Source organism: Phaethon aethereus (genome assembly GCF_964289735.1).
Source record: "Phaethon aethereus genome assembly, chromosome: 2".
NCBI lineage: Eukaryota > Metazoa > Chordata > Aves > Phaethontiformes > Phaethontidae > Phaethon > Phaethon aethereus.
This window is the reverse complement of record NC_138582.1, coordinates 59,682,529-59,696,410: the sequence shown is the minus strand read 5'-3', so window position 1 is coordinate 59,696,410 and position 13,882 is coordinate 59,682,529. Positions and strand designations below refer to the sequence as shown.

Below are 13,882 nucleotides of genomic sequence, written 5' to 3'. Positions count from 1 at the left end.
AAGGACTGTAGAAGTAATAGAACTGTGAAAGCGGGTATTTCCTCCTTACACCAGGAATAATGAGTTTCTGTTGAGTGCCTGTAAACAAGTGAAACAATCAATGAGCTCTGTTACAATTGTGGCTTATCAGTGAAGACATTTGTTTTGGATTAGCCTTTAAAGTGACATAAAATAAAATTGTAGTTTCCAAAGGGGTAGGTTCCCTGTTTGGATTACAAACTATCCAAGGTAGAAGAAATCAGTAAATACAGTAAATTTACCAACCTAGGCTCATTTTCCCACATTTCTCTGCAGCTGTAGCACAGTTTCTGTTTCCTAGGCTTAGATGTTTCTTGGTTTCCCATTGTTAGAAATGAAGCAGCATTAGCTAACTAGTCATGTATCTGTCTGTGCCTGCATTCCTGGAAAGCGCTGGTAAACTTGTTTTGAGATAGTAAATTGCTTTTGGTTCTTGGAGATTATTACAATGATCTGTACTAAAGGTGGTAATTACACTGATTTGGCATAGTCACATTATGTGACTTGTGTCAAAGTGGTTACATGTGGCATTGCAGTGGCCGGGATCATACAGATCCTAAGGGAATTCCTTTCTATTCTTCTTTTTTTTGCTACGGTTCAAGCTGAGCTCTGTCTTTATGTGTGCTTGACCCCTACTCACAGTGTTTTCACTGTATAGTTTAAAAAAAACCCAAACCATTGTGCTGCAAGATCCCGGCTGGCTTTCAACTAGTTGCCTTGGTCCTGGTAAGAGAGAGTACTCTTCGAGGCTCAGCAGCACAGCCGTCTGTGTGGGTTATACAAGTGTATCTGAAGGAAAAGACCGACTTTGCTTTTTAGGTCAATTACGTATTTCCAAATCTTTCAGGGGGACAAGAAATTAACACTGTAGGCCTTAGATGGTAGCTTTTCACAGGGGATGCTGGTTTAATGACTATTTTATTTTGTGCTTTCTCTGCAGGGATTTCGTACTGATACGAAGCCCAGCGTGGTCCTTTGACTAGCCCCTACTCCCCTCACTTGAGAGAGGAGAACTGAGTCATTGGGAAAGAGACTTCTGCTGGTACTGCAATGCTGAGTTCTAGCTCGACCACTGTGAAGAGTCTTCCTTTGAAGAAGACGATCTGTTTCCTGCTGAAACTTGTGGGCTTTGTCAGCTCAGTATTAATATTTTGTGAATTTTTAATGTATTATGTGGTAATCTTTCAATGTCGATGGCCGGAAGTGAAAGGTGGAGCTCACATGGGTAAAAAAGAGACTTCAACTGCAGTCCTAAAGGCCATAATTTTAGCTGATACTCACCTACTTGGTGAAATCAAAGGACATTGGCTGGATAAGTTAAGAAGGTAATAATTTTTTTGAATACTCTCTATCCTGGTTTTACAGTTTTTAGTAGTAGCTAATGGGACAGATGCTTAAAACCAACATTGTGGCGCTTGTAAGAAGCGTGCATGCTCCCTCTGACTTGCCTGTCTGGATCTGCGCTGGATAGTAAAACCAGTCTTGAAAGGTTAGTGAATGGGACTTAGTGAGGCAGTGCAGTCTTGCATGTTCAGGTACTATGTGGGCACAGATGCCTGAGCATTTTCGATGGGTCAGATACTCTTTTCAGTGTGTCACTGTTTTATAGAATGCTTTAAAAATGAGCCAGATAACTTGGATGTCTCAACAGTCAATACCTTTACCTGTAGAGATGAGGAAGCTGGTAGAAGTTTGTATCTGTAGTAGAAGAATTGGTGGCAAAATCACATTTAAAGACAAAGATAATCCAATCCTATGCCTATGAAGCCGTTGTTTCTGTTAGTCCAAAAAAAAAGCAGAATGCTGAAAGAAAGTACTAATTCTACCATGATACAAACATGATAAACTTTTGCTGCAGAAACAAAAGCATGGTAAAACATGTACAGTAATTAACTGTTCTAATTAATTGCTGTTTAATGGAATTGTAATGAATAAAAATAAACAAACCGGTATTCTTGCATGAGTTGGTCATGATTGTATTGTGGTGGGATTATGCACCAGCTAAGATGCACCTACTGTACTTAAACCTGATTTCGAAGTATTTAATTTGAATTTCATATTAGTGCTTTCAGCATGTAGGAACCATGTTCCCACTCCTGCCAGGCTGTGCTTGTGTATTCACAGCTGAGAAGCCAGAAGTTAGGCAGTGATGACTGGGTATGTGTTTTCCTTTCAGGGAATGGCAAATGGAGAGATCTTTCCAAACTGCCTTATGGTTACTGCAGCCAGATATTGTTTTTATTCTGGGAGATGTCTTTGACGAAGGGAAATGGAGCTCACCTCAGGTATGACATCAACAGCTCTCTTATTTCAAAACATGAGGATTTCTTGAAGGAAATGGATGGCAGAAGAAAGCAGACTAGGTATGCAAGGCTTTGTTTAATATTACTATAGTTGTCCTACTGGTAGAATTTCTAGTGTTTTAGATATGAGTCAAAATGCTGTGGTTCTCCTTCATTTTTGGTAGTATCTTGGCACTTTCCCCCCTTGTAAAATGTAAACATCTCACTGAGTGTGTGCTTTTGTTATACACTAGTGATCCGCTTCGATACCATCGAACAGCATTAACTTCTCTGTTTTTTTTCATGCAGGCATGGGCAGATGATGTCAGGAGATTTCGGAAGATGTTTAAGTATCCAGTTTCTACTGAGCTAGTGGTTATTGTTGGGAATCATGACATTGGATTTCATTATGAGTAAGTCTCATCAGTGAAAGGAGTATGCAGGTGCTGAGAATGAAATGTCGGCATGCATACAGTAATTGGTTTTGTGTCTGCTGAGTGACCTCCTGTGTGTTTATACAGAAAGTTTTTGATCATAAACAAGTTAGAAGGGATTGTAATTTAGAACAAGATCTTGCAAGGCATCCATCTGTGCACTGCTCCCTAAGAATACATTTAGAACAGTTTTCAGGTGGCTTTTATGCTTCTCTGAGCATATGTGAAGTTGTTCAGAGCTGGTCCTTCTGCATTGGCAGAGAAGTCTCGAAGCTGCTTGTCCTTGTCTTGGGCTTCTTGTCTGAGCATATTCCCTTTCCCATTATCTCAGCATGGAAGCGTGTAAGTGCCCTCGCTCTCCTGTACTTCTCTAGGCTGGCCGTGCTTATGCTGGTGGGCCTAGGACAGAGTACACTGGGGGGGTCAGAGCATCCCTGTGAGTTTGCTGAATGAATATGTGATCTCGATAATGGAGCAGCAAGCTGCAAGAATGGTCTACAAACTGTAAAGCAACTATGTCAGATGATTTACAATGCCAGTTTCTTACCTCAGTTGTATTTTTTGCTCTGTGACACAGAATGACTACATACAAGGTAAATCGATTTGAAAAGGTTTTCAACTTTACTTCAGGAAAGCTAATAACTCGAAAAGGAATAAAGTGAGTATATTAATTTTTTTTTTCAATGTTTAGAGTAGTGATTACTGAGCTAGCAAACCCGAGTGATGAAAACTGAGAACTGGAAGTGGAATATCTAGTGAAATAGTATGGGAATGCTTAACTTAGAGCCTGGTGTTTGTTTTGTAAACTTTGTATCTAGCTTGTGATGGGTAACACATCAAACACTTTGTACAAACCTGTAGTTTAATCTGGAGTGGAAGCTGTACTTTGAGCTAGGTGAATTGTAACAATTTCCTCCTAAGTGGAAAAGTACTGTGGAGTCAGTATCAAATTCTCTCCTTTGCCTTTTTACTTCCTTGCAGCTGGTAATGACCCATGTCTGCAAACGTAACAGAATAGGATTCAGTAAAGAAACACAAACAAACCCCCTCTGTGCTTACAAGTTAAGAGTTTCATTAATTTTAATAACTTCTTTAGTCTGCAGAACTTAACTCTGGTTTGAGGAATTTGGGAACATAGCAGTTGCTTGTCCACTGTTTTTTCCACAGGGTGGGGTAATAATGCACAAGCTGGTTTTGGCTTAGAGTAGACCTTGTTACCGAGCTTGTTCTCATGGCTGTGCATCTGTGGCTGCAGTTGTCTGCTGTGTGCCCTTTTGCTACTTTCAGATACGGTGCAGGAACTCGATGAGGGAAAGCAATAGGGGGTTTGTGGAAAGGCTTTTGTCTTTAAACTTCAGAAATGTAAAGGGAAGGCCCATTGCCACTCTGTACTTGGCATGTCTGCCATCAGGTTGTAATCATTCCTGCAAATGTAAAATTCAAAACCTACAGGTTTACATGGATTCTTTTAATTAAGCAAACATTAAAAATACTCTGAACAGGTCTAGAAATGCTTTGCCTTTTTTAGGACTTTTTATCAACTTCATGAATCGCTCAGTATAATGCTATTGTTTATCACGCAGATGTGGGGTCCTCTAGATAGGTATTTCAGATGTTTTAAAAAATAGTTATTAAGGAATATCTCCATGTCCCCTTTGACAAAACAGCACAGCAGAATTCTTGCAGGCAGCTGCAGATTGTATGTCTAGTATCGTATTAATGAGCCATTATTAATGAAATGTTCCTGGATAAACTATTTTGTAACAAATGTATGGTATAAAAGCAGCTCAATGTGATAAGAGGATTACTTTTTTTTGGTTTTGATCAGTATCTCTTAAGTGGAGACATTCAGCTCATTTATGTCTGTAAAACGTACTGAATTGAACTGGGAATATATCTCTTGAGTCCTGAATGAGTGACTAAACAGGTATGAATCTTGTGGCAGAAGTTCAGCGTTGATTTGAAATCTACAGGGAAAATCTTTTTCTATTACACATAAAATCCTGTTTTCTGTGTGAGAGACTGCAAAGTACGAAACTAAGTTTGTTCAGGGTAGCCAGCCAAACGTAGCGCTGTTTTGATTTTCAGTTGTTCTGAAGAAATCGAATGGCTAAAATTATGGCTCTGAGGTCTAAAATGTGTGTGGGGAGAGAAGCAAGTTCTCATTTCCCTCAGAATTCAGCTTATTGGGCTTCTAACATTCCACTAGAATACCACTTAAGTATCCATTGTAACAGGAAAAAAAAATCTTGAAGTGTAAACATGAAGCACAGGATACAAGATATTGTGCAACCTAATTAACAACTGATTGTAAAGCAGCCTACCAGGTAGAGAAGCAGCTATGGTATGGATACTCAAAAGAGGATTTATAGCACGTGATTTTGGAAGCTATTTAGGTTCTGCTGTTTTGTTGAGCTGTGTCCAACTTTGGAACACTTGCATTTTATAAAATAGAGTTTATCCCACACAAATGCTTTCCTGCCGTCCCTGGTTCCCTTCTCTTTGCCTGCTCCCTGGTATTTTCCAGCTTTGTCATAGTGAACAGCGTAGCCATGGAGGGTGATGGCTGTGCTGTCTGCCATGCCTCGGAGGCAAAGCTTGTGGCGCTTTCTCACCAACTGAATTGCTCCCTGCAGGTAAGAGTTTATTAAAGATCTGATTATAGCCAGCAACTGGGCTGCTGCAGTGGGAATACTGATTCTGCAGCAGTAGTCAGGATACAACCAAGACTCTCCTGGCAAAAAAATCTGCTTCCAATCCATATTGCAACTTGTTGGCAAATCTTTCTTCTCATTTGCCCCTTATCGTTTTTACTTATTAACTGTGTTGCTCTGTGTTAATGGTGCAAACTTCCTTGTCAGTGCTGCCAACAAACAGAGGGTGTCATTTCCTCTGTTCCAGGGAATGGTGGGAGAAGTTCCTCCCTTTGACTGAAGATACATAATAATGCCTGCATTTATATTTATGCATATTGTTCTGGTTATATCCTTCAAGCTAGCCTATTCTTTTAGTTTTCTGATTCTACCGGAGCCCTGTCTTGAGAGCCTAGTAATGTTTTAATTGATTTTTTTTTTTTTTTTCCATCAAGTCCAATTGCTTCGTGTATTTCATTCCTCTTCCCTTTTTCACAGGCTGACTGGATGCACAGTAGGCAGCATGATTGACTGGGTTGGCAGTCAATCAGGAAACCAGCTCCCAGTGGAACAATTGCTAGACTCTAACTGCTCGCTCGCTCGGGCTGCCCGAAATCTTTTTGCCTTGTTTGTGCAGTGAGATTCTGCTGTTGCTTTCTGCATTCAAAAAGAGTGCAACCGTATTTACACATATACAGAAAGGGGAATGAAAGCATTTCCCCTTCCATCCACAGTACAGGCTCTTAAAATTTATTCAGCGGACAGTATTTAAATGCTGTAGTCTGAGCTGATACTGCTTTTTGCAAACAGAAAACAATAAAAACCCCCTGACCTGCCCCCCGCCCCCTGCCCAAACCTAGCTGCTGCTTAATACCCTTCCCCACCCCTCTGGTACACATAGGCGAAGACAGTATGTATGGCTTGATTTTATTCACAGAAACCAAATCGTTCCAACAAAAGGTGCAGTGATGTGGAAAAGCTTCCAGCTTCAGAACCCATCCTTTTACAGGTGTGTTAGAGGCGGGGTGAGGCAACATGTTGACATGTTTTTAGTGTATTTATTTCTGTTCCGGAAAGGCCAGATCATTAACAACTGATCCTTGCTTTGAATGTCTCCCAGCATTACCCTCTCTATCGGAAAAGTGATGCTGAATGCAGTGGAGAAGATTCTGCTCCTCCAGAGGAGAAGAACATCCCATTTAAAGAAAAATATGATGTACTGTCTCAAGAAGCATCACAAAAGGTTTGATATATTAGGAACTCGAGTATCAGTGGGCTGGTGGGTGGGAGGGGCACACGAGTATAGATATATATAGATTAAAAAATTTTGGAAAGGATGTTAGCAGAGATGAACAGATCACAGCTGCTCCGGCTTTAAATGAGGCCTTTGAGAGGCTGCTTGTTAGAGCTGCTCCCCTGAGGATCATCACGATCATGGCCTTGATTCTGCTGGGCTTCCCAGGTACAGGCCAAAAGTCCCAGTGCTCTTAAGTCTGCTGCAGGGCCATTACCTCCCTTGTAGCATTTTGTACTTTATGTACGGTGTAGGTTATGGACAAACCTAGTAGAAAGCCACTGTTTTCCAGCACTTTGAAAGCGCTGCTTTTGCTGAATTACTAACTACAAGAAAATATTGCCAGCAAATCTAATGGGCTGTATTTGTTTCCTTCTGCCTAAATGTCTTCATTCAAAATTGAGAGTACAGGATTCTGCCTTAGACAAGAAAACAGCATTACTTTACTAAAACCAAGGTTTTTCTATTTGTGATGCCCACAGCATGCTATTGCCTTTGTTTTTCTTCTCTGTATAGCCAAAAAATATTCCAGTTTTTGGGATGAGGGACAAATGGGTATGGTTAATATTACAGCATCAACACGTCTTACTGGAAAACGGAAGTTTACACAAAACACTTTGTGAAAATATTAGAATTCCCATAATTGCATTCTGTCAGAATAAAATAAAAAAAAAGGGTCTTAAGCTCATTTTCTTTTTAGTTATGACTTAATTTTTGTGCGTTACCCTTTTGTATTCTAGCTGATATGGTGGTTTCATCCCCGTTTAATTCTCAGTGGGCATACGCATAGTGGATGTGAAGTGCTGCACACAGGGAAAATTCCAGAAATCAGCGTCCCGTCATTCAGTTGGAGGAATAGAAACAATCCTAGTTTCATCATGGTAAGTTTTAATTTTTTTATTTTTGTCAGATAACTTTCATAAATAAATCAACATGGCAGTCAGCTATATTTTAAAACTGATTCTACCTGTAAAAACAAAAAAAAAAAAAAAAAAATTGCCTACCCACCCAACCCACTCAGTACACTGCATCCACTTTATAAAGTACATCTGTGGGAGCCATGTGTTCTGTGTGGTACAAAGCAATGCTGTTAAAGATCCAATTGGTATCTGGGTACAAGCATCTAACATTTTCTTATAAAGAGGGTGCATTGTAAACTATTGACTTGTAAAAATAATCAGTATTGTGCACTGAACAGTAGAAAGACTAGTTTGGCTTGGTTGATTTACCAGCTGCGAAAACAAGACTGTATCCACCTCAAACTCTTTTGCACGGTGATCCTGGTTTTCAAACTTGTGCACTAACCGCTTCACACAGGGAAAACGTTTGTCACGTGCCAATAGTCTGCCTCCTCGTTTCCAATTCACATTGTACACAGCGTGTTGGCTATGCTCTCGCAGGCAGTTCCAGTGCTCAGTATATCCTTAGAGGTAAATCAATTAGTTCCCCAGTTCAAAAATAAAACAGAACTCCTAGAAACTTGGAGTAAGAAGCAAAACCTACAGTCTGTTTACGGAGTAGTCTGTGACTGGGGGGGACAAATCTTTCACATATTTTTACTGCTGTCGAGTTTAGGCTGCTTAATACACAGATAACCCCAAACTTTTGAATTTGTTTTTATGCAACTGTTACTACTTCTTGTTGAAAGTAGTTCTGTTTATTCCATATTCCTGAGAGTAGCTGCCTTCAAACTACACATGCTCTCTGCACATGCCAGACAGTGCATCTTCACTGCAAAACAAGAGGTTGGCTAATGAAAGTTGCATCATCTCTGTTACTGTTTTTTTTACTTGGCCTTGGTCTGTTGTAAACTTTAATTTGAACTGCAAAGTCAAGCCAAAAGCCCACAAAGTTCGTTCTTTGTTGTTCAGAATTTGGATTAGCCAACGTGTTTTTTGCAGCATATACTGGGTAGGAGGAGGGCTTGGGGGCAGGAAGGGGCACATTCACAAAACCTAACTTTAGCCTGGGAAGAATCCTTCCCAGTGGACTTAGAGCAGCTGAAGTTAGGCTTCTCTTGAAGGCAGATCAGATGAGGAGCCCAGCTCACTATTTAGGCTAGATGGAATACAGGGAAGATTGGCCTCCGGGCTAATGTTGGCCTGGCGAATATTCCAGTTAGTGCCCAGCACCACAAGGTACAGGCTCTTCAGCCCCCTGGAGAAGGCACAGGTACTAGGAAACTGGCCCCACCCCTTGCCACCCAACACCTAATTTAGAAATCGGGAGATCTGACGGCAGTGGTGTTTACTCCTGATGCAGAACCCACTGTAACAGCAAAGTGACAGTCTTCGTTTCTTTTCCAGGGCAGCGTAACGCCAACTGACTTCTCCCTCCAAAAATGCTTCCTTCCATATGAGAGCAGAGTCTTTACTATATACTGTGCAGCAGGTGCTCTGCTTGTAATCCTGATACTAGCTCATTTTCAGCTTCTCACTCCACCATTTTATTTTGCTCAGCATTTAATCAGTAAGCATAAAGCAGTATGAAGAGCCAGACATCTGCATTCAGTCACTGAAATACCAAAGCTGAGAACAGTCAAACATCAGACTATATTCATGCCAGCAAATGACCTAATTTGATTGCTAGTCTGAAGGCAGGTTGCATTTACACATACCATAGAAGTCCTATACAGCTGATATGACTACTACAGGATAAATAATTAACTGAAGTGAACGTTTCATGCTGTACAAAAATACTGTATTCTACAATCAAATGAGTCCTTTTCCTGCTATAATTTTTGTATCAAATACGTATATTAAAAGTGTAACTGTACATTATGTAAATCCTATAGCCTCATCACTTATCTGCACTAGTGTCTTACCCTGGTGGAGGCTCAGTCCTGCAAACTGGAAAGGTTTCTCTGTTTTATTGCTGCGTGGCCCTTCTAATGTCATACTTCTGTTTGTTAGGGTCAGGCAGAAACTAGATACATCAGCACTGAGAGATGCGGATTTCTGTAACCTCTTTAGGGTGTCATATGTAAGGGACTGTGGTTTGAGACAAGAAATCTTCCAGTTCCTGACACATTATCAGTTGTCAGCCGACTACAGTCTGCACTTATCATCTACCAGACAACAACGGGAAGAAGCTCGTGGATCCAGTTTGCTGATACACGCTTGAAACCCGTTTAAAAAAAATAAATTAAGGTGACACCTCAAGCTGCTATTTTTAAAAAGATGTGCTATGACAAGCTTAAAAAAAGAGGGCCCTATTGCATCCCAGAGATCTGTGTGGTGAGGGGCCCTCCAGTTGCCGATCTTCTGCAAGAAGGAAGGTCAAATACAGCTGCAGTAACATTATCCTATGCCTTGGCCCTCAGTCTATGGACAGGCAGGGATAGGAATGCGTGCTATTTTAGATTCCCGCAGGGCCGCCAAGTTCTGTTAACTTACTGTGGAGTCACACTTTGAACTGCACTAGCTCTGCCATGGGCAGGCAGAGGCCGCCAGCCACGCTGGGCCACGGGCCCCTGCCTGGATGGCAGCGCGGAGAATGTAAAATCTGCGCTCAGTGTCTTCAAGTGCTGGGTGTGAGGGAAGAGGCGACAAACCTACGGCTTCTCCCCACCCGCCCCAGAAAAGCCAGAGGGACTGTTTCATACCAGGTCCAGTTTTCCTGCTGACACTTCTGCAGAAGCTGGGAGCTCTAACCTCAACTCTGGGGCTGGGGCCTGTTTTTAAGGAAAAGACTGACTATCTATCTTAGTCGTTCTACTACTTTCTTTGGCATGGGACATGAGAGAATTTTTGTATTTGGGAATTTTGTTTATTGCTAGCTTATTCCAGCCAGCCTTTCGCTTTCTGGGAAATACCTGATGCCTAAATTGAATACAGATACCAAAGCATACGCATTTCTGAGAAGGGGAAATGGTCGCATGGCAGTATCTAAAATGGGACTGTTTATGATCAAATAGAAGCAAGTTCTGAGTTTGGCTGTGGTCTGAATTAAAAAAGATGACTGATGGGGGTTTATAACTAATAACGATGCTTATAGTAAAAAGTTTGTCAAACCTGATGATTTATATGCCAGTGTGGGGAATGTGTTAGCTCTTAATCTCTCCCTAAATTTAAAGTGAAGTGGGGGAATGGTCCAAAGTGTGGTAAAACACTCTATAAAGTAATGTAGTCTAACACTTCTCTAGGTTTCTGTTATTGCAACTGTAATTTTAGACATTTGTACAGGTTATCTTGGACACAGGAAAAGTATATAGTCACAGACATAAAACACCTATGTATAAAATATAAAGCAGTGTTATAGTTACTAAAAAGGACATGCCTTATTGCTACAGCAATTCTTGCTTTTTATATATTGTACTGTACCACAACTTGTTTTGAGAATGTCATTTGCATAAATTATTCAAGTTTGAGAAATATTCACACATTTTGATTCTACAATATTTAAAATAAAACAATTTTCTAATGTGTCTCTTTATTAAAAGAGAAATAAAAATGTCATCTTGTAATTCTCTTAGGCCAGACACAAGGGTTTATACACCTTTTTTTTTTTTCTTCTTTCTTGCTATTTACTTGCACAATGAAAGCTGCTGTTGGTACAAAGATTGAAGAGCTCTATAGAATGGTGCTTTACACATTCACAATCGGTCTGTGCAATTGTGAAGTTCTATGAATGACCAAAGAATTACCAAACATGTTTTCTAAAGATAAAGGAAACAAAAAAAAAAAATCCTTGGTTCCCATTAAAACAACACCAGGTTGCAATTTGGACACTTGAATGAATTCCAATGTTTTAAAGCTGAAACTTCAAAAGAGAAAGGCATGTTTGCTGCAACATCCGGTGACTGTAATACCTTGCTTGGAAAGGTAAGTGGTTAATTTGCATAATTTATAATTTTTATACTAAAGAGCATTTTTATATAAACCAGAAAAAAACCCCTAAACTCTACAGATAAAGTTCTTACCTCCAGGCACTGCTGCAGGTAAGGTTGACATCAAGCTGTACAGCGCAATCAAAAACATACTTACATCTTAGCTCATTTTACAGGTACAGCCATAATCAAGGCACAAAGATCTTCTACAAGTATTTTTCTTCAATAAAGTTGTACAAAATAATATTACATTTTACAGTCTGTACAATATAATAAACCAGCAGTAAAACAAAAAAATATATATAGGGAGAGGACTGTTGTCCAAGAATGATCAGAACTAAAAGGATCATTTGTGGACAGCACAAATAACATAAGTGAGGGTGGTGGTAAATTTTCTGCCTAGATGCAACAGGCTGAAAAGTAGCTGTAATTCAAATGCCTGAGGTGTACAGAGACACTTAGCTCCAAAACCCCAGAAAAATTGCTTTGTCTTCACTATTCCTCTCGTTATCTACTCTACTTCCTGTGCCAGTAACGGCTTAAAAGAGGAGGTCACTTTATCAGTTGACCTGCAACTCTGAAATGCTAAAAACTGTGACAGAGTAATAAATATTGTGGTGCTGCTACATTGTGTGTCTACTTCCTCAACAGTATTTAATAACCTGATACAAAGTGCATTAATCTTTTTTTTCACCCATCAAGTACTCCTCAATGTCATGTTAAAAAGGAAACCCACACAGAGGGATTAGGTATGACTTTAGTGTCATCCGGCTGACATACCAGTTTGAACTGTCGTTAACCTGCTGGAAAAAATTTAGCAGGTCATGTTCAGTTAAAAAAACAAAGCCTAAGGGAACAGAGGTAGCCGAAGGGCTTAGTGGAATGACAAAGAAGTGGCATGTCGAAATAAAGCACAAAAAGAGTCCCAAAAAGCATGAAGGTAATACAACCCAAACTTGCTTCAAATCAGCTTTAAGGTTAAATAATTAAAGTAAACAAAGTGAAGAGACTGACATTTCTATAGTATATTCTTCCACCCTGTGTGGGGTAGCATCAAGAGAAAGAGTAAGGAGCAAAGAATTTAAAACCACAGGTTCCACGGTGATTCCCCTCACAAGAGTTCATACTGGCGGAGGTGCATCCTTTGAATGATGTCTCGACAGTCGTTGAACACTCTGCGGATGTTTTCCGTGTCCACCGCACATGTGAAGTGCGGGTAGCAGTAATGCCTGCCATCTCCGCTCGCAGTACTTATCCTCTGTGGAAACAGCGAGAAGAAAAAGGGTCAGGCGCTGTGCCACGAGCAGTGTCACCTCTCGGGGACCTGTGGACTTACCAAGTACCAAGAAACCTGGGAAATTGGGCACAGAGAGGATTAAAAACAATAAAAAGAAGGAATGTCTGCGGTCTGGTCCAACGTGAATCACAAATTTGAAACAAAGATAAAGTTATGGGCGATGTTACAGGGTCAGTATATTACTACTCTGAGCGAGCCACCGGCGCTACCACCGCTTCCGCAAGCTAGCATCGTGCCGCTGACAGTGCCGCAGTCTGCCACGCAGCTGTCCCAGGGTTGTTTTGTTCCCCGCCCCCCCCGCCCCGCTTCTTTTTTTGGTGCCATCGTGTGGCAAATTTTTGAACTCTTCTTTTAAATTGGCAATGCAAAACTGAAAACCTCCCTGTTGTGAAGGCAGTAGTGGCAGAGAACAGCACCCTGCTGCTTCTGCCTCTTGAAGCTGAAGGCCCCTGAAGTTACCTTTCCTTAGAGCACCCATTAAGGCGGCTGAAGACTTGGTATCACTGAGACCAGAACAGGGTGGAATTATCACTGCAGTGGATGGGTTCCCACGGAAGAATAAAACATGCAGAAATCCAGTAAACATCAGATCTCGCCAAATTAAATTCTCACAAGGCTACTGCACAACTGTTTAGGTTGCTAACTTAAGCTCCAGCATCACTTCACCCATGGTTATCTTGTTAAAATTCCCCAGGATCTTAAAAAAATACTTAAAAAATTCCTAATTTTGTTCTGCATTACTAGAGGACTGAAAATACAAATCCATTCTATATCATTATCTTGAAGAACATATATACAACCTCATGAAAGCAGAAGGTCAGTTCTTGGGTAATAATTTTTATACATCTTTTCTGAATTTTATTACCAATTATGCTGGCTAAACAACAAAAGACAGTCTTTTCTCTTTCTCTGGCTACACTATATATTTTTAATATAGTGATTTACATGTAGGATTGACCTTTTAAATACCTGCAGGTACAAATATGCAAAACTAGTAGCTATTTAGAAGCCATGATTTACATAATTAGATCAACAAGAAATTGCAGATTTTTGCAGGTAACTTAATTCAACAGTAATTAAACAGGGGGTGTTCCAG

The 13,882-nt window shown here is 40.4% G+C and overlaps 2 protein-coding genes across 3 annotated transcripts in view; one reads left to right on the top strand and one right to left on the bottom strand.

Annotated features, from left to right (window-relative positions):
* Positions 1–1,068: 1,068 nt before the first annotated feature.
* MPPE1 (metallophosphoesterase 1) lies at positions 1,069–9,150 on the top strand (the record flags this gene model as incomplete). The annotated part of the gene is made up of 9 exons (XM_082014630.1): positions 1,069–1,343; positions 2,195–2,303; positions 2,610–2,713; positions 3,312–3,392; positions 5,262–5,370; positions 6,305–6,376; positions 6,488–6,610; positions 7,402–7,542; positions 8,968–9,150. 9 exons carry the CDS (start codon positions 1,069–1,071, stop codon positions 9,148–9,150), a joined length of 1,197 nt encoding a protein of 398 aa, XP_081870756.1.
* Positions 9,151–12,600: 3,450 nt separating this feature from the next.
* Positions 12,601–13,882, bottom strand: part of GNAL (G protein subunit alpha L) — a gene marked incomplete at its 3' end in the record, with an annotated part of 198,479 nt that continues 197,197 nt past the window's right edge. For both annotated transcript variants that reach the window (XM_081996551.1, XM_081996552.1), the window contains exon 12: positions 12,601–12,747. In XM_081996551.1, the coding sequence (XP_081852677.1) occupies positions 12,601–12,747 (147 nt within the window). The remainder of the gene's footprint in view (positions 12,748–13,882) is intronic.